The sequence below is a fragment of the Onychomys torridus genome, chromosome 9 (assembly GCF_903995425.1).
Source record: "Onychomys torridus chromosome 9, mOncTor1.1, whole genome shotgun sequence".
Classification (NCBI taxonomy): Eukaryota; Metazoa; Chordata; class Mammalia; order Rodentia; family Cricetidae; genus Onychomys; species Onychomys torridus.
The window spans coordinates 54,543,295-54,562,343 of NC_050451.1; the positions used below are offsets into that span (position 1 = coordinate 54,543,295).

Below are 19,049 nucleotides of genomic sequence, written 5' to 3' on the forward strand. Positions count from 1 at the left end.
CCCGTGAAGCCCACCCTGCTTGACTGGGTTCCACTGGTATGGGAACAATGCTTAGGTTCTATGGATCCCAGAGACAGGGAAGGCCCTCTGGGCTCCTGGTGTATAATTTGTTCATTCTTAAGCCGTTTCTGTTTCCTCCACCTGTCTGCCAAGGGACCAGCAGCCCAGCGCAGCGTTTAGAGAGCCAACTATTCCAAGTGTGCGCTCTTCCCTAACACAATGCCTGTGTCATCCTCAGTGTTTCTGATACTCTCCCACTTAAATGGGGGGAAAGAAAGGGACAGCGGTTAATGGGTTAATGTGGAAGATGGATGTGCAATAGGGTGGACCGTGACTAGGCCAGAATAGTGTGTGTACCCCTCTTCCTCTAAGGCTCTTCTGTTAGGGCCTGGCTGTGAGGCCTCCGGTAGCACGCAGGGAAAAGAGCAGCCACCTATCTAGGGTCCATCTGGCACCAGCAGTGTCATTTGTGATGCCCAGGCGCCCCCCGGCGCCCCCCGCCGAGTGCTGCACCCCCACCCCCACTTCCAGGCTTTCCAGAAAGCTCCTGGTGCATTCCCCGGCATTCTCTGGGCGTGAGTCATGCAGGTTTGCAGCCAGCCCCGTAGGGGGTGTACTTGAGCCGAGCACTATAAATAGGGCGCTTCCCTGGTGCTCACTACCAGCGTCACCAGGAGGAGCGCACTGGAGCGACGCTGCAGACCGGTGAGACATCCACACCTTTCCTACCCCAGCGCTGTGCTGAAGCCACAAGGGGAGGGACGGGAGGACGAGGACAGCAGCCAGGTGGAGAGATGGCGCAACCGTGGGGAAGTGGGAGGAGGCCAGAGTCCCATCACCAGGCAGCCGAGCCTCGGGTCGAATTGCACTAGGGGCTGCGCGCTGGCTCAGACTCGGGAGTCCCGGTGTTCATTAGCCGGGATCACAATTTCAAGGTTGTTCAATAGGCCGCATGCAAAGATCTTTCTTTTGCAAAAATGGGGAAACTGAGGGTTGAAGCCTGCGCTGCGTCTCGGGAGGCGTAGGGGCGCGAGTGGCTGCGTGCTGCGTGCAGGTGCGTATCTTGGTGGGCGGCTGATGTCTTCCATGCATGAGTCACCGTGTTTGCACCTCCCTTCCAACTCCTGGGACAGCACATAATAAATAAGATGTGTATTTAAGGATACGCTAAAGCCATTCAGTCCTGCTTAACACAGACAGGGCTGAATGCATTCAGTCTTTCAGAGAATTGCTCCACCAGGCCTGAGACGTCTGACCCCACCAGATCGTTTTATACGTTAAACGAATGAGAACTGAAGCCCGATGGCTTTCAGAATTTCTGGATCCAATTTTAAAAACTGCTGCTGCTGCTGTTTTAAAGGAAGAAGTTAGGAACCCAAATGTCTATGCAGGTTCTGTAACAGGGAGCTCAAGAGAGTACATACAACCTTGTGAGAATAATAAAATAAACCGCAAGTGTTAGTCAATGGAATATTAGACAGCCACAAATGTGTGACTTTAAAGAATATTTGAAAACAGGACCTATAAAGGGATGGTTCATAAAAATACATCGAAAATAAATGGGGAAAATACGCCAGAAGGGAAAAGATAGGGTTGTCCTATTAGATAAGGAGGTCCTTAGCCCTGGTGAGGCTCATCCACTCAGGGCAGTTGGCAGCCAGGCAGCAGGCCAGCCTCCGAATGATGGGAGGAAGTGAGTCAGTGTAGAGGGAGGGGGCACTGGGCTGTGTGCATTGTCCTTGGACCAACAGCACCGCAGCACCTGGAAGCTTCTGAGACAAGCAAATTCTGACCCAGAGTCAGCATTACCACCAGACGTCAGAGGAGTCTGTACTTAGGAGATTTACAGAGTAGAGGATCCATCAATCACTCCTTTGAGGTCTGTATCGGGTCCATTTTACAGATAAAGAAACTGAGGCGGAGAGATGTAAGACTTTTGATGTCACGGAAAGAATATTAAAATGGGGTTTTGGAGTGCTGGACACTCATCCTGGGGTGGCTCTTGGCTTACAGTGTGTCTTGGGAGACTCAGCCGTACCTAGGCTTTGGCACTGTTGTAGAAGTGCAGAGGCTGGGTGGAAGAGCCACCCTCCCTTTCTTATCTGGGAGCTTGGTGGCTCTCCAGGCCCCAGGTCTCCTTTGGCAGGACCCAGAGCCACTGCAGCTCATCTTGAAACTATTTCACCTCCCTCCCATTCAATGGTCTTCCTTGGCTACCCTGCCCTGCTTCTGGGCGTCATACTATCCTCTGGTCAGAACCCATTTCCAAGGCTGTTAAAAGGATTCTTTCCCAAAGTCACACTCAAGGCTTCTCCCACCCACAGGTATTTTCTGTGGCTTCATCTCTGATGTGGCAAAGGGTCTGTCCCTTCCTGAGGCGTTTCAGGCCTCGGTGAGCATCTGGGAGACCTGTGAGATCAGGACCTTCCTAGTGGATATGAAACCAGGCTGGTGCAGCTGCCCACCCACCGCAGGGGAAAGTACCTGTCTCTTCTCCCACACGGCTCCTCTGCCTCTGTGTCCATAATTACGCCTCAGTAGAGGCCTTCCCTATTAATGATCTACCCAGTATGCTGATGGGCCTGTCCAGCTGAGAGCATGTTTCAGAGTGAGCCTTTTCAGGAAGAAAGACCGCTCCACCCTTCTCCGTTCCTGTGGCAATTGGGAAGTCGGTGAGCCCAGATAAGCCGTTCTGTGTAGGGTTGGAGATACAAAGCGTGTGTGTGTGTGTGTGTGTGTGTGTGTGTGTGTGTGTGTGTGTGGTGTTTATGCAAACAATCCAGCTTCTGGGAAAGGATCCATTGTGTAATCCTGGGGCTTCAGCCTGTGTCCCCTGGCTCAGGGCAGCCAGCCCAGTGGTGGCAGGGGCACCTTGGCAGAGCATGCTGGTTCAGGCTTAGAGGGAGCAGGCATGTGAAAGGGGTTTGCTGGAGCCGATGGGTCTGTCCTCTTGAAGAAGGGGCTTTCATGGGGGCCCATTGCTGGTCTCCGGCTTTGTCTTCCCTTCTCTAGCTCTCTTCCTCTGCTTCCTGCACAGTCCTTCCTTCCTCCGTATTTTACGTCTTTCCCCCACCCTGACCCCTTGAATCCATATTCAGCCCAGCAAACCCCTCACGCAGAGATCGCCAAATGGATTGAATTTCCGTTGGTGCTGACTGAAGGGGGTGAATGTTACCTCTTAGATAGCCCTGGGGGCTCTGAGGGGCTCCTTGAAGGGGATAGGAGAGGGATTTCCCCAACACCACCCCCCCCTTGTTCCTCAGGGATAAACTGCAGTCATGCTAGCTGAGGGGGACAGACAGATGAGGGCCGCGGGTTACAATCCCACCCCACCTCCTTTCTCAGGGAGCTATGGCGGGCTGCAGGAAATTCATAAGGTGCCCGGCCAGCTGTGTTACCATGATGCTCTCCTGTTCTTTCTGCACAGCCCTCTAGGACTCCTGACCATGAAGATTCTGCTGCTGTGCGTGGGACTGCTGCTGGCTGGGGACAATGGCATGGTCCTGGGGGAGCAGGTGGTCTCCGACAATGAGCTCCGCGGCAAGTAGACTAAGGGGACTCAGGTGGAGGTGGAGGTGGTGGTGGGGTCTGGGGTAGGGCCACCTCCCCCAGCTCTGTCCCCAAGTGCTGAAGGCTGTTTTTATACTGCACCCTGGGTCTGTCCCTGTTCTTCATTCCCTCAGAGTCTCTAAGCTCCTGCTTTTTTTTTTTTTTAATTAATTAATTTATTTTTGTGGTTAGGTACCTTCTAGACATTGACCTCTATGTCCCAAGCCGCTCATTTATTTCTTCCTGGTCCCCTCACCTGGCTCCCTTACTGTTCTCTCAAAGCTGTGCCCAGACCATTTAAAACTTCATCATTTTACCCTTGTGTCCCCAACCCCCCCCCCCCCCCCCCGAAACCTGGTTCCACCAGTGTCCTTCTCTGGGCAAGAACAATACAGTTCAACATGAAGTAGTCATCTGAGATCACCCCCTCCTCCCCATCTTCCAAGGCTCTACCGGAAACCTGACTTTGCTCCTTCCTTCTCTCCCAACCTCTTGTTCGTAGCTGACCAGTTCTGTGGGGATTTTCATTTAAAAACCCAGACATGTGGGTCAGACCTGGGCGTGAGTCTGCCCTCTACTCTAATTCAGTGGTTCTCAGCCTTCCTGGGCTGCGACCCTTTACTACAGTGCCTCATGTTGTGGTGACCCCCAACCATAAAACTATTTTTACTGCTACTTCATAACTGTAATTTTGCTACTGTTATTAATCATAATGTAAATATCTGATATACAATGTATTTGATATGTGACCCCTGTGAAATGGTCATTCGACACCCCCCCCCCCCCCACACACAAAGGAGTTGTGTGACCCAAGGTTGAGACCCACCGTTCTACTTGTAAACCTCTGGGCCACTTTCTTGATCTCATCACTCGGCTCCTAAACTCCAGCTTTACTGAGATATGATTGATGCATCAAAATGATGTATTACAGAATACAACCTGATGCTCTGGTATTGATATGCATAGTGAAATGATTGCCATTGTCAAGCTATTAGCTATCCATCACCTCACCTTATTGTTGCGGTTTAGACACTTAAACTATATCCTTTTAGCACATGGCAAAGGGTAGACCACAATATTATTAACCATGAGCACCGCTGGGACCATTGACCTCCAGGCTTACTCATGCTGCGTAATTGAACCTCCGTGCCCTTGGCTCCACCCCCACACCCCCCCATCCACTTCCCCTTCTCATTGGATGTGTGTGACCCTGGCATTTGAGGTGTGGGAAATGGTGCTTGACACAGGATAAGTATCCAGTGAGTGGTGCGGCTGTGACATGATGTGTCATCGCCTCTGTCACCTGCTGCTGTGCCCTGGTTACAGTCTCCATGGTGACCACAGCTCTCCATTTATCTTCCTGTCTCCATGGTGTCCTGTGCTGCTTCATTGATCTTCCTGTCCTCATCACCTGACACTGTGCGCCGGAACAAACAAGTTCAAAGGCTGGGCTAAGCTGAACTCCAGAAAGATCTATATCCACAACCACAGACTTTTATTATATTTTGATGCTTAAGAGGTTAACTATCACTTTTTCCCCCCCTTCTTTTCCTTGAAATATCCTCTGGGGCAGTTGGCTCCTCAGGGTGGCATGGCAGGGCCAGTATGGCTGCCTTTCTCTGTATTGCTTCTGTGGTGCGTGTTCCTGAGCTGTGGGGTGGCATCTACCATGAGCCCTGTGATGAGACACAGAGGCAGGGCAGAGACCATAGCAGCTGTTTCCTGGCTTGGGGTGGTGGTGACAATATCTCAGCTTGACGGCTCCCACAGCCCCTATCAGAGCAGGGCTTTCTCACAGCCCCACTGGCTCCCAGGCTCTTTCTCCAGCCCTTTCTTCCAGTCAACTCATTCTACCTCTCTCTCTCTCTCTCACACACATACAGAAATGTCCACTCAAGGGAGTAAGTACATTAACAAGGAAATTCAAAATGCCGTCCAGGGAGCGAAGCATATAAAGACTCTCATAGAAAAAACCAACGCGGAGCGCAAGTTACTGCTCAACAGTTTAGAGGAAGCCAAGAAGAAGAAGGAGGTAGGGCCAAGCCTTGCCTGGGCCTGGCCTCCCTGCTAGAGGGGAGGAAGGGGACATGGTGGGCAGATGTCTTGTGGGGTTGCCATGGTGTCCTAGTACAGTCTTTACAGGGCTTTGCTGAAGCTGGGCTAGACCAAGGAAACAGAGAAAACACATTTGTTTGTGAAAGCCTCGGAGCTGAGGTCTTGGATCTGGTTTCCTTGCAAGTCTGGCCCAGGGCCTGAAGCCCAGATTCATTTCAATAGATGTTTCTAATCCTTGTTGGAGATAGGGCATGGTGTGGGACTCGGGAGGGGGAATCGCAGCAGCGTCTGGTTACTCTTCACTACCCTTTTCTTCTGTATTCAGAATCACTTTGAACATGAACGTGCTTATTATAATATGTAAAAATTAATGTGAAACCTTTGTAATCTGTCCTTAGCCACAGGGGGCAGGCTTCCAGACCCTTAGTGGACACTACCAGGCCCTCTAGATGTGTGTTTATGCACCTATCCATGACAATGCTTAATTTAGAAATTAGAGACAGTAGGATGTGAACAACAACAACAACGACAACAAAACAGAACAATTATAATGTTATACCGCACGATACTGTTCTTAGAATATAATGGTCCTTCAGTAGCTGAGACCACTGATGATAACTGGAGGCTGCTGCGTCACCATTTGCTTAACTTGTCTTCTACATTTGAGCATCTCAGTTGGCTCTGGTGCACACACACACACACACACATACAGCAGAATTTATACACATAGCCACCCATTCATACACATTTCTGTTCCATATCCGTATGTAAATGTACACACCCGCAGTAAACTAATATCTCTTCAGGTGCAGGATTTAAAATGTTTATTTTGGCATCCCCTGGAGCCAGTGACTGGGCCATGGGCATGGTGATGAGTTTGGTGGTTGGTGTGACTTCTGGTTTGATAGCTTCGATTTGCATGTCAGGGGCCATAGTCAGAGAAAGCTTAGGGAACATCTGGGCCTTGAAGGAGAGGTTGCCTAGAGCCCAGTGGGGGCAGCAGGACAGGAGGGTTAGGGCGAAGGTGAGGGCGGCAGCAGTACATTGTATATAGACCAGGGAGGTCTGCCGGGACGCTGTGTGGCTCACCTGACCCTGTTATCTTCCTGAAGGATGCTCTAGATGACACCAGGGATTCTGAAATGAAACTGAAGGCCTTCCCGGAAGTGTGCAATGAGACCATGATGGCCCTCTGGGAGGAGTGTAAGCCCTGCCTGAAGCAGACCTGTATGAAGTTCTACGCCCGAGTCTGCAGAAGCGGCTCCGGTCTCGTTGGCCGCCAGGTGAGGAGACATGTCCACGGCCTGGGCTCTGAATGAGGAACATGGAGAATCAATCCATGAACTAGGCCTCCTTCCAGATACCAGATACGGTTGATTAGCATTGCCTGATGCCTTGCCTTTCTAGTGTCATGGTTGATTGGTGATGTCTGACATGAGTGCAGATGTAAACAATCATCCTAGGTCTGCTTGCCAGGTACCATCTCATAGAAGACCTTGAACTAGCTGGGTGAAATGGCCTCATGGTATGGCAGAAACCTGTGCTCAACTAGGAGGAAGGAATTAAGAATATTTAACATACTAGCGTTGATTCTGTCCCTACCCGTGTGCTCCACAAGGTTGGGACTTAGTAAGAGTCACTGTTTCCTGAAGGCTGACTGGCCCAGTGGGAGTGGCTGTCCTCTATGGTCAAAGGTGACAGGGGATTCTTTTGAAGAGACTTGTGAGTCTCTGAGAGGTAGATGGAGTGACAGGAGCTGACAGAGTATCCTCCTGGAGGCAGAACAGTGGGAACGGGGGTCACCTGCTGTGTGATCAGAGGAGGATGCGGGGGCTGGAGTCAACACCTCACTGTGCTTCTCTGGGTCCCAGCTGGAGGAGTTTCTGAACCAGAGTTCGCCTTTCTACTTCTGGATGAATGGCGACCGCATTGACTCCCTGATGGAAAGTGACCGACAGCAGAGCCAAGCCCTAGACGCCATGCAGGACAGCTTTACCCGGGCATCTGGCATCATGGACACGCTTTTCCAGGACCGGTTCTTCACCCACGAGCCCAAGGACACCCACTACATCTCACCCTTCGGCTTTCCACACAGGAGACCTCACTTCTTATATCCCAAGTCCCGCTTGGTCCGCAGCCTCATGCCTCTCTCCCACTATGGGCCCCTGAGCTTCCATAACATGTTCCAGCCTTTCTTCGAGATGATACACCAGGCTCAACAGGCCATGGATGTCCAGTTCCACAGCCCACTCTTCCAGTTCCCGGACATGGATTTCATAAGAGGTCAGAAAACCCTGCCTTTCTTTCCCAGAAGGAATAGGAACCTCCCAGATGTTAGGGCCCTTCCAGGGCTTGGCATGTGCCATTTTTTTATGTTCCTAGCAGCCCCTTAGGCTGGTATTCTCTCCATTTACAGGGTCAAGGAGCTAGGATGGGGGTAAAGGAATGCAGACAACAGTGTGGGGTCCAGTTCAATTTAGCACTGTAAAGATTGGAGCCTGTGTTCTTTGTAGCCATCTCAGGGTGTGACCTGGGTTGTGCCTCCTACAGGACCACAGCTTCTTTCTTAGGAACTCTTGAGGGCGAGGCATGTGAAGCCTGTCCTTCCAGGCAGTGAACTATATTACAGCCTTCCTCGCCCTTAAAGAAGATGTTCATGGCCGTGACCTTAGGCAGTGTCTGTAAGGATGAAATGTAGCATGGACACAAGAAGCCAGTATCTGAGGAGCAAAATTCTTCATTGGTGCTTTGTGTCCTAACACTGTGTTCTACACGGTGTGGTTTGCACCATGGTGCTCCACGGCCAGTTAGGAGGGACACCAGCCAAGGAGAATGAAGAGCAGAGAATGCTGTCATGTCACATGGCTGAGGGGATATGGCAGGAGAGAGCTCCTCAGATGGAGACGGTGGCTGCACGGGCTGTACCAGCCACGAAGCCATGGGGATATCCTCAGGGAGCCACAGGGAAATCCCACGTGCGCAGGCAAACAACCACGCCGCATCTTCCCCCGACCACAGGGCTAAAGAGAGGTGTGGAGTCATGTTGGGTGGGCTTCCTTCCAAAGGGCTGTGTGCCTCAGCCTGCCTCTTCCTCCCTTCACATGTGTCCAGAAGGTGAAGATGACCGAACAGTGTGCAAGGAGATCCACCACAACTCCACAGGGTGCCTGAGGATGAAGGGCCAGTGTGAGAAATGCCAGGAGATCTTGTCTGTGGGTGAGTAGGGGAACCAGTCTATAATCTCTCTAGAGTTAGGTTCATGATTTGGGAGCTGGAGTAGAACCCAGTGCCTCATGCCAGCTAGGCGAGTGCTCTACCACTGAGCGACTCCCGTTGTATTTAGGATCAAGTTCAGATGCAGATTGTTCTAACACAGATGAGGGGTATCTAAAGCACCCACCACCTTGATGGCAGTCCATGGTGGGTGTCGCTATAGAATTTGACGATCGCCACCAGCAATTCCCCTGGTTACTTTGTCCACAGTGCCAAGTACAGTAGACCTTTTTTTTTATTAAAAAAACAAAAAACTTTGTATTATGAAATCTTAGACAATGTGCATTTTGTTTAACGAGCACTCACCACGTGCCAGGCACTGTTGTAAACATTTCAGATGTTTGCTCACCCTTCAGAATGACCTTGTGAGCTGGGGACATCTCTTTTCATCTTGTAGAAGAGCTAAGTGACTTTCCTAAGATTATGGGACATGAGACATCTCACTTAGGCTGTGCTTGTGAATAGCACCCTGGGGTTTCTCCCACGGGACCCTGGGCTGTGTCTTGGTGACCAGTGGTACTTGGTACTCTGCCACATTCTTTTTGGTGGATGAGTCCCTCAGAAGATGAAATATTTTCCTTCAGCAGTTCCCCAGGCAATCTGGGTGTGGTGGTACACCGCCCCCCCATAATGGTGCCCAACTTGGGAGGCTGAGATAGGATGATGGTGATGGTGAGTTCAAGGCCAGTCTTGGCTACTTTGTGAGATTCTGTCTTAAGGAAAACAAAACAAAATGCAAACAATGAACAAAACCGTTCCTCAGAGTTTTGTTGGGTCTGGCTATGGATCAAATGCCCCTGCTTCAAGCCCAGTCTTTACCGTGGTTCCCAGGCTTTGCAGCGCTCCCTGCTCAGATCACAAAGGGTTAATCTTCCTTTTCAACCCTGTGGTCTTGCTGTTGCTTCATACCTGTGGTTGGCCAGGACAGGCCTTCAGAGTCTGGTTAAATATTCCTAGCCTCACTCCTGCGATGTTAGGAGCCCATGCAAACAAAACAAACATTAGTGTTTCCAAAGGTTGAGGTGTGAAATTGTAGACAAGTATATGGCCACACCTGCAGGCTTTCCCCAGGAAACTGTCAGGATAGTTGATTGACAGAGAGTCTGACCACAAGGAAGCCAGTCACCTGGATCTCTTACATCAGACTGAATGATCTTAGACCACACTCAAGCAGTCATCATGTCTAGCACCCATTAGCTCTTATTTATGGTGCTTGCAATTTTATGGATAGGTTCTACCAGGGACGTGTAGCCTGGGATGTCTTGATTCAGCCCTGTGGGGCAGGCCTTTGCAATGTTGAGCATTTGACAGCATCTTTGGGTTCCACCTGCCGGTTGCCACCTTTCCTCCATGGTGACCATCAGAAATATCTTCAGAACTTCCAGAATATCCCCTGGTGGGTAGCAAGGTCCCAGGTTGAGAACTACCAACTGTGTAGCCCCTCAGGAACTTTTCCTTGTTTGGAATATTCAATAGTAAGAATGTTCAGGTTATTTCTCGCCGATTTCTTCTCAACCTAGCTTCTTGTCTCTAATCCTGTGTCTTGCCCCACACAACATTTTGTCTTGTTTTAGTATGAATGATTGCAGCTGCACATAGGGCCCAGAAGGCCCTCTTCTCTCTTGTCTTGCTTCATTTTCATATAGCCATTCCTGGATGTTTTAAAAATAATGGGGGGAAGGGGGAAAAACTGGTTTTCAGATGACATGGGCACTCTGTAGGTCCTAGAAACCTGAGATCTGCAGCGCACTCAAGGACCAGAAGGGAACATTGCAATTTCCCTCTTCTCTGCAGGAGCCCCCTGGCCAGCTGTGAGTGGATGAGGGCAGTCAAGGATCGACCCCTCCCCCCCACCAGCACCAAACCAGAATGTCCAAATCTCTCAGACATGCTCAAAAATAAGCTTCGCGATTGTTCTAGAACCACTGTCTCAGGATGAAGAGCTCAGGTTGGGGAGTTGAAGATGTGGGTTCAATCTTGCTTCCACAGATTGTTTCTCTTATAGATCTGGGCAAGTTTCTTACTTCTAGAAACCCGTTTTGTTTCTGGTAAAACGGGAGTTTTGATGCATAGGTCAAACCAAGCCTACTTTGAGAGAAAAGGACACCTGGAGCACCTGATGTGTGTCTGGCACACAGTAGGTGCACCTAAGTAAATAATGTTCCTCTTCTCTGGGGAGTGTCCAGTGCACAGTAGGTTCCTTCTATTTGGAAATGACTCCCAGGAGGAACTAAGGTAGCGAGTAACTCCGGGTCTGAACACATGGAGTAGTTGACCTCGGTGCTCCCTAGAGAATGATCAGCCACACTGGGACAAGTCACCAAGACTGGTCCCGTCTACCACTCAGAGAGAACTCACTCATGCTGCTCCAGTACAGCTTAGCACCGCCACCACAGTTTCCCAAAGCATGAAGGGAGCAGTGCCTTGATGCCCCTTTGGGGGGACTGCTTTATGGTTTGTGGACCTCCACTCAACAGTAGCTCTGCTGCAGATTCCAGCTGCAGGCGCTGGTCCCCAAGGGCATTTGCATCGCCCTCTAACTCTCCCTTCGGGCTTCTGTTCCTTTCTTCTCCGGACAGACTGTTCAGCCAACAACCCTGCGCAGGCTCACCTGCGCCAGGAGCTGAATGACTCCCTCGGGGTGGCCGAGATGTTGACCAAGCGGTACAACGAGCTGCTTCACTCCCTCCAGACCAAGATGCTCAACACGTCATCCCTGCTGGAGCAGCTGAACGAGCAGTTCAACTGGTTGTCCCAGCTGGCTAACCTCACACAGGGCGAAGACCAGTACTACCTTCGGGTCTCCACAGTGAGTTGTGTGCCAGTCACATGCTTAGGCCGGGGCCCCAGGTGTGGTCTAGAGATGATGTGTGCCTCTTAGAGGTGGAATGGGACGAAGGTACCACACAAGACCACCTATGAATTCCACTGGCAGGGACTAGGGAAGTCCTATGCATGCTTTAGCATTGAAATGCCTTTACCCTTTGAGGTCAGATATCCAAGGATGTTTCCAAGAGAAGGGAAGTGAGAGGGTCCGTGGCTTGCTAAGGGTGGGGAACTTTGAGCAACTTTCCTGCACCATCGGTTCATCAGCCCGGCTGCAAAGCTGCTTTCTTACCCGGGATTGAGTTAAGTGGCACATGAATGGCTCATTGTCAGCCAGTGCAAACAGCTTCCTCTAATGCTCCGACCTCCCCCTCCCCGTTTCAACCCCAGAACAGCGAACGTTTGTACAAGGTGTGTTCAGGCCAGGCATGCTGTAAGCTAGCACTGAGGAGACTGAGGCAGAAGGGTGGGGAGCTCGAGACCAGGCTCAAACAAAGCGAAAACAAGAAAATAAGATAATAAGAAAACATTTGAAAATCCAGTTTCTAGAGTGCCTGCTCAGCTGCTCATTTTCAAGTGACATTTGTTCTTTCAGACTGGGGTATTTTTGCTCTGAATTGCCTAGGCGTCTTGACTAGTGACAGATAACAGAAGATCCATATTTGGTTGAAGGGACAAAGAGAAATCCCATATCCTTTGACAAAGAAAGGCACACTCTAAACATCGTGTATAGATGCCTCACTTGCCTTCTGCCTAGGTGACAACCCACTCTTCAGACTCCGAAGTCCCCTCCCGTGTCACTGAGGTCGTGGTGAAGCTGTTTGACTCTGACCCCATCACAGTGGTGTTACCAGAAGAATTCTCTAGGGATAACCCTAAATTTATGGACACAGTGGCAGAGAAAGCGCTGCAGGAATACCGTAAGAAAAGCCGGTAAGTAGGCAGCCTTTCTGTGACCCCGAGGCACTGATAAACAAGCCTTTCTGAGACCCTGGGAGGCTGGAAAGTCCTCAGAAGTCCAGATAAGGAGCAGAATGTGCATTCTGGGCACAGTGCCTCTCCCTGTGGCTGGAGCCCACGGGCAAGCTAGGAAAACCCTGGGAATTTTCTTTTCTTCACTCTGGGAAATGTTTTTCCTCGGTGGTAAGAATGTGGGTGTAGGTGGCTGCTTCTCAGGGGGATACTGATTCCCTTCTCCACTCCTTTGTTTTCAGAGCGGAATGAGACAGAAACATTGCTTTTCCACATGTGGGGCCTCTAGAAGTGAAGCCCCCCCCCCAGCTCCCCGAGGTTGCCACAGATCCCTAGAGAGCTCCGCATGTCTCCAAGCGAGTAGGCCTCCACCCCACCAGCCTCTCCTTCCTCTGGATTCTGTACTCTAATGCCTGCACTTGCTGCTCCTGGGAAGAACTTCCCCACGCAACTAATCCAATAAAGCCGCCTTGTGATCCGTGTTGCCCGGCCTGTTTCTATACTTGATTTTCCTGCTGGCTGCATGTTTTCTTTTGGAAGAAACAGAAATAGATGGGTCAGTTGGCAAAGTGCTTGCCACAAACATGAGCTTGGTAAAGTCAGGCATGGTGCACATGCTTGTAACCTCAGCCTGGTCAAGATGGGGGAGAGAGGACCTGATTAGTGAGCTCAGGCCCCCGTGAAAGATCTCATCTCAAAACACAGGTAGAAAGAGATGGGTGGGATGATACCCAAAGCTCCACACGTGAATGCAAAAGAAACCTTAAAAGTAAGGACTGAGATTGTAAAGGACTCACCATACAGTGGGGAATAAAGGATATTGATGGCAGCTGGGGGGTCCTCTGGCTTGGAGAGAGGCATGTTCCACTAAGCCACTGAATGAGGCAAATTCCTGAAGCTCAAATCCCCTTACTTACACTGTCCCTGTGTCCTGACCGGTGGGGCAGTCTCCCAGAGAACGCTCTGAAAATCAAGGTGTAACTGTGGAAATTGGCCAGCAGGAGGCCAGACTGAGAGGCAGTTTTCTTTTTATTTGTAAGAACTTGGAACTCTGGGACACCTTCTGGACCATGGTGGTCTCTGGTCACTTCCTCTCCACAGAATCTTTACCTCCTTATTCGGTGTTTATTTCTCTGCTCATGTGGTTTTTAATTTTTATTTTATTTTTTCATAGCTGAGGACTGAACTCAGGGCCTTGTGCTTGCTAGGCAAGCGCTCTACCACTGAGCTAAATCTCCCAACCCCTCATGTGGTTTTTAAAGTTCTTTCCTCCACAGCTCAGGCTCAGCTGTCGGTCAGCTGCAGTACCAGGTGCTGCCAGCAGGTGCCGCCGACCAGCCACAGTCTACATCTCCATTGAGTACATCATGTTTGTCACTTGCTGGGATCTCAGGCCATTGAGAGCGACACTGTAAAAAATGACAGGGGCCATTTATTTGCAGTCCTGAAGCTAGTAAAGAGTAGATTCAGGGACCAAGGGGCTTCACTGTGGCTTTACGCCAAGGCTTCTTCTAGCTCAGTGTCCTATGCAGACCGAGCATTGTTGGGTGTTTTTCTAGAACCGTTGGGTCAATCTAGGATGCACAAAGATGAAGAGAAGGTACAGAAAGGGCTTGGATCATCAGAGTCCAGCACTGACCCTGCCGGTGGAGTAGCAAACAGCACGCCATGCGGGGAAACCTCACAAGGTTCACAATGAACGGTTTGCCTCTGCACTCTCCGCACACCAATCCGGTTTCACCTCTGATCCCGATACTATGACATTGCTTTGTGATGGCCGGGCAGCCTCAGTGCCTGCACAGCTCTTCCTTCCCAGCTCAGTGACTTATGGTCCAGCAGTGGCACTGACCATCTCTGGTCCAACAGGAAGTGGATGAGGGTTCATCTAGGCTTGGGATGGTGTTGTCACAGGTTGGGATGCCATGATCAGTCTGTCCTCACTTGTACCGGCACCCAGGGGAACAAAGACCATGTCTTGAGTTGGCACCAGGCCCCTGTGACCTCATCCTTGCCTCCAGTCTCTCTAGGTGTCCTAAGGCACAATACAGGATGGGAGTGACTGGAGGGCCACTTTTCCTCAGCTCATGTTTATAAGTGGACATGAATGGCATGACATCTTTGCCAATGACGTTGTGTGTATAAGGCCACACACAGTGACACACTGACACCTTCCCAGGAAAGGGTGCATTTTTCAGATCGGCAGCCAACAGTTCCTAAAGAAAGGAGTTAGTTCTTTGAAACTGGCCCATGATGACCTTGACGGCCTTGAACACAACATGCTACTGCCTTACTCTGACAGTGTAAAGACATCCTGTGTCTAGAAACACATGTCAAGATCATGAAACCAACAAAACACACAGATGATTCCTTTTTGGAATTTTCTGGAAATGTCTGGGCTTCTCTAGACCTCTGAAAGGTCCTGTCTCGTGGAGAAGACACCAAGACAAAGTTGATGTCAGCAGCACAGACATTTAGTGACATCTGCTCCCCATTGCCTGGTGATATTGCCCCTCTTTGTAGATTCCCATTTCAAAGTCTCCCTGGCCTGTGTGATTAGGCCCTTTGGAATGATTTTTCTGGCTTCCAATCTTTCATTCTTGTGATATAATCCGTTTTTGGCAAGACCTCAGGAAGGGACCTTACTTACAGGGACTGGGGAACTTTACTTCTAAATCTGAAGCCAGCTATGGTTTGTAGAGCTCGGTGTCTGCTCCCTTCTCTGAGACATTCAAGGTCATTTTTTTGTTTGGGCCATGGCAGGCACACATGGTAGGTTTTAGATTTTTTCCTCTGTAAAACCACTGGGGACAGCTTGAGGCCCAGCCCAGAGACCTATAAGAGGCTACTACAGAATGACTAGCAAGGTCCCTTCCTGTGCTGTGTGTCCCCTCTGATGGTGAGCTTCGATGGCCCTTCCCAGCCTGCTCTACCAGCGTGCCTTCCTGACAGGTCACTGTGTCTTATCTAAGGTTCCAAGGTGGCAGAGTCGATCCATTCTCCAGTCTTAGTTACCTCCTATTGTTGTGATTAAAAAAAAAAAATACCCCAAAAGCAGCAACTCGAAAGAGCGGGCAGTCCCAGATGCAGCCCAGCGAGGTTTCATCTGCTGTCAGTTCCACAACTTCCCCAAACATCCACATCAGCTGGCGACCAGGTGCTCAGGCATGGGAGCCTGGGGGGTGGGGGTTTGCACATTTGGGCCACCATACAGGTGGCCTGGCCAGCTCGTCTAAGTTTGTCCTATCCTGAGCCAGAGACCCCAGGGCATAAGAACCACACAAGCCTTTAAGTGTATTAAGCTTTAGCAAAAACCTCAGAGTAACGAGCTGGTGGCTGCATCCCATGGGAGCCTCAGAGCTCACCCGGGCCCCTCTTTTTCTCAGCTGCATATTTGAGGAGCAGGGGGACAAGTGGGCATCTGGAGAGAAGTGTGCTTGGTTACTTCTCTCCCCCAGATGCCTCTTGGAGAGCTGATACCATGCTGTGATTCTTTTTGCCCACCCCAGGAGGGCACTGGCCATCATCGTTCAACTCCATTTTAATTTCTTGCATGCTCTAATGATTACTGCCCACTTGTTAAGAGTCCAGGCTGGCAGACAGGAACAGGCACACACCTCAGTACCCATGAGTTCCCACATCCAGAGAGGAGGCTAGTGTTTGCCACCAGGGGGGAGGATGATGTGGTCCCTGCTGCTTCAGGTTCAGCTGATGGGGAGGCAGATGCAGACAGAACCCAGCCAATGGGAACTTGGAACCGAGGAAACAGAAGAAAGATAGGAGGGATGAAAGATAGCTCTAGATCAGCAATGCCCTTGGGAGCCTAACACAGGCTCACACACATCACTAAGGGTCAAAAGGATGGTGCCACGAGAGTCTTCTGGACGGATGGCCTTCAGGGGTCAAAAGACACCAGCTCAAAGAAAGAATAAATTGCACTCATCAGAAGCCAAAGCCCCTAAGGATATGCAGGTTGGCCGGGCAGTGGTGGTGCACGCCTTTAAAATCCCAGCACTCAGGAGGCAGAGGCAGAGGCAGAGGCAGAGGCAGAGGCAGAGGCAGAGGCAGAGGCAGAGGCAGAGGCAGAGGCAGAGGCAGAGGCAGAGGCAGAGGCAGAGGCAGAGGCAGGCCGATCTCTGTGAGTTTGAGGCCAGCCTGGGCTACAGAGAGATATCCAAGGCAGGCACCAGAACTACACAGAGAAACCCTGCCTCAAAAAGCCAACCAACCAAAAAACAAACAAACAAACAAAAACCAACCAACCAACCAAACAAACAAAAAAACCAGGATATACAGGTGTTCTGGCAACTGGAATGTGTATTTTTAGACCACTGGGTTGACTGAGCAACCTGGGAATTGAAGAATTAAGGAACTTGGAGGTGTCGGACCTAAGTCATTGAGTCCCTCACTGCCTATATATCTTGAAGAGAATGTTCAATCCGTAAAGTTTAAGAATTGAAATGTAAACTATCTAAAAATCCATGATGTAAAAGGTTCTCCTGTTTCCAGCAGTAGGGGGTGCTCTCCCCAGGCTCCTACTTGGGTGCAGCCTTCTGATGAAAAAAAAAAATTACGAAGCCAATATGAAGCAAAATTGGAGTTGAGTAGGTAAAGGGAAGTTCTGGACTTGTTAAGACAATACAGGCTTTAATTTAAGTGTGGGCATGGAAAGAGACACACATTCAAGGCACACAGAACATCTGAGGAAATAAGGGTTTTTCAAGGGGTTGGAGTCACTGGGATTCTGGATAGCCCCCTGTATGAGCAAACTGAACGGAAGGGAGATTGTGAGTTAAAGTGGGATGGGAGAGTCAATGTGTGAATTTTTCCAGAATAGGGTCACTTTTTTGTCCTTTATGGGTTTTTCCAGATGTGTTACGGCATCAGATGAATAATGGGGAAGGCAATCTCAAAAGCCCAGTGGTGGCAAGCTGCCATTATTGTGACGTCAAGGACAGTCAGTGGGCATGTTGGTCAGGTCATATTGGCCTCAGCTGGGTTTGGGTGATTTCGTTCTTTACTATGGAGTGATACATGACGTTTCTAGATCAGACAGCTCTGTGGTTTCTTTTAAGCAACACGGAGTTGCTCCCCCCCCCCCCCCCATGCCTGTGCAGCCTGTCTCATTCCCCTCATTTTGGTTGAAGAATTTAAAGACATTGCCTTTTGTAGCTTACTCTGAGGTACTGACAAGTTTCTCCACTTCCCCAAGCCTCCTTTTTCTCTTTTGTGGAAGGGTGGGGGTGGGGTGACTTAGAACTGGTGATTTCCAATGCCTCAGGGTTTAGTTGGCTATAATTAATTTTTTTACTTGTGTATATGCATGTGTGGGGTTGTGCACATGAGTGCAGGTACCCACAGAGTCCAGAGGAGGGAGCTAGAGCTATTAGTGGTGTAAGCCTCTTGATCATATGCTGGGAATCAAACTTGGGTCCTCTAAAAGAGCAGTACATGCTCTTAGCTCTTGAGCCACCCCTCCAGTGCTGTGGGATGTTCTGTATGCTCTGAATGTGTCATTCCGATTGGTTAATAAATAAAGTGCTGATTGGCCAGTAGCTAGGCAGGAAATATAGGCGGGACAAAGAGAGAGAAGGCTGGGAAGTGGAAGGCGGAGTCAGGAGATGTTGCCAGCTGCCACCATGACAAGCAACATGAAAAGGTACTGGTAAGCCATATGCCACATGGCAAGATATAGATGAATAGAAATGGGTTTATTTAAGATATAAGAACTAGATAGCAAGAAGCCTGCCATGGCCGTACAGTTTATAAGTAATATAAGCGTCTGAGTGATTATTTTATAAGTGGGCTGCAGGACTGCAGGGGCTTGGCAGGACCTGGGGAGAAACTCTCCAGCTACACTCCAGCCCCATGTTTACTCTTGCTAGTCACTCCAATCCATTTCAGAGCCCTCGAGAGGAAAGCAACCGATGGGTACATCAATAGTGAAGGGTTCAATGTTGGGCTTAGCACCATGATTTCAGTCTGCAAGGCAGTCCTGAAGGTTGCAAACTCTGGCTGAAGTCGGTGTGGACCCCTATAGCCCTGCAAACTCTGGCTGAAGTCGGTGTGGACCCCTACAGCCCTGAAGTTCCCCCTAATGGGCTTATCTAACTTTTGGAGCTGGTCAACATGGCATGATCATCTACAAAGTTCACACACGAGAAAACAGGCAATCAAGTTTAAAAAAAATGACTTAAAAGCGATAGTATTTTAAGTAAGCTTTTACATTAAAATATTTGTTATTGCTGATAACTGATAGTATCATGTCACCATGGTTTCATTTGCACTTTCCTAAAACAATGGTGTTGAACACCTTTTTCCATGTTCTGTGGCCTTGTGTAGCTGTAGAGAAATGTCTATCCAAGTCCTTCACCCCT

The 19,049-nt window shown here is 49.9% G+C and overlaps 1 protein-coding gene across 5 annotated transcripts; it reads left to right on the top strand.

Moving 5' to 3' along the window:
• The first annotated feature begins 622 nt into the window (after nucleotides 1-622).
• On the top strand, nucleotides 623-13,159 carry Clu (clusterin). Of its 5 annotated transcripts, none has more exons than XM_036199240.1 (9): nucleotides 623-705; nucleotides 3,428-3,540; nucleotides 5,433-5,581; nucleotides 6,717-6,887; nucleotides 7,476-7,887; nucleotides 8,716-8,820; nucleotides 11,457-11,686; nucleotides 12,461-12,636; nucleotides 12,918-13,159. In XM_036199240.1, the coding sequence occupies exons 2-9, from the start codon at nucleotides 3,447-3,449 to the stop codon at nucleotides 12,925-12,927; spliced, it is 1,347 nt and encodes a 448-aa protein (XP_036055133.1). In that variant the 5' UTR covers nucleotides 623-705; nucleotides 3,428-3,446; the 3' UTR covers nucleotides 12,928-13,159. The 5 variants fall into 5 exon arrangements, with proteins under 5 accessions (XP_036055133.1, XP_036055137.1, XP_036055136.1 ...); XM_036199244.1 differs by lacking the exon at nucleotides 623-705 and adding an exon at nucleotides 975-1,054; XM_036199243.1 differs by lacking the exon at nucleotides 623-705 and adding an exon at nucleotides 1,789-1,879.
• The last annotated feature ends 5,890 nt before the right edge of the window (nucleotides 13,160-19,049 follow it).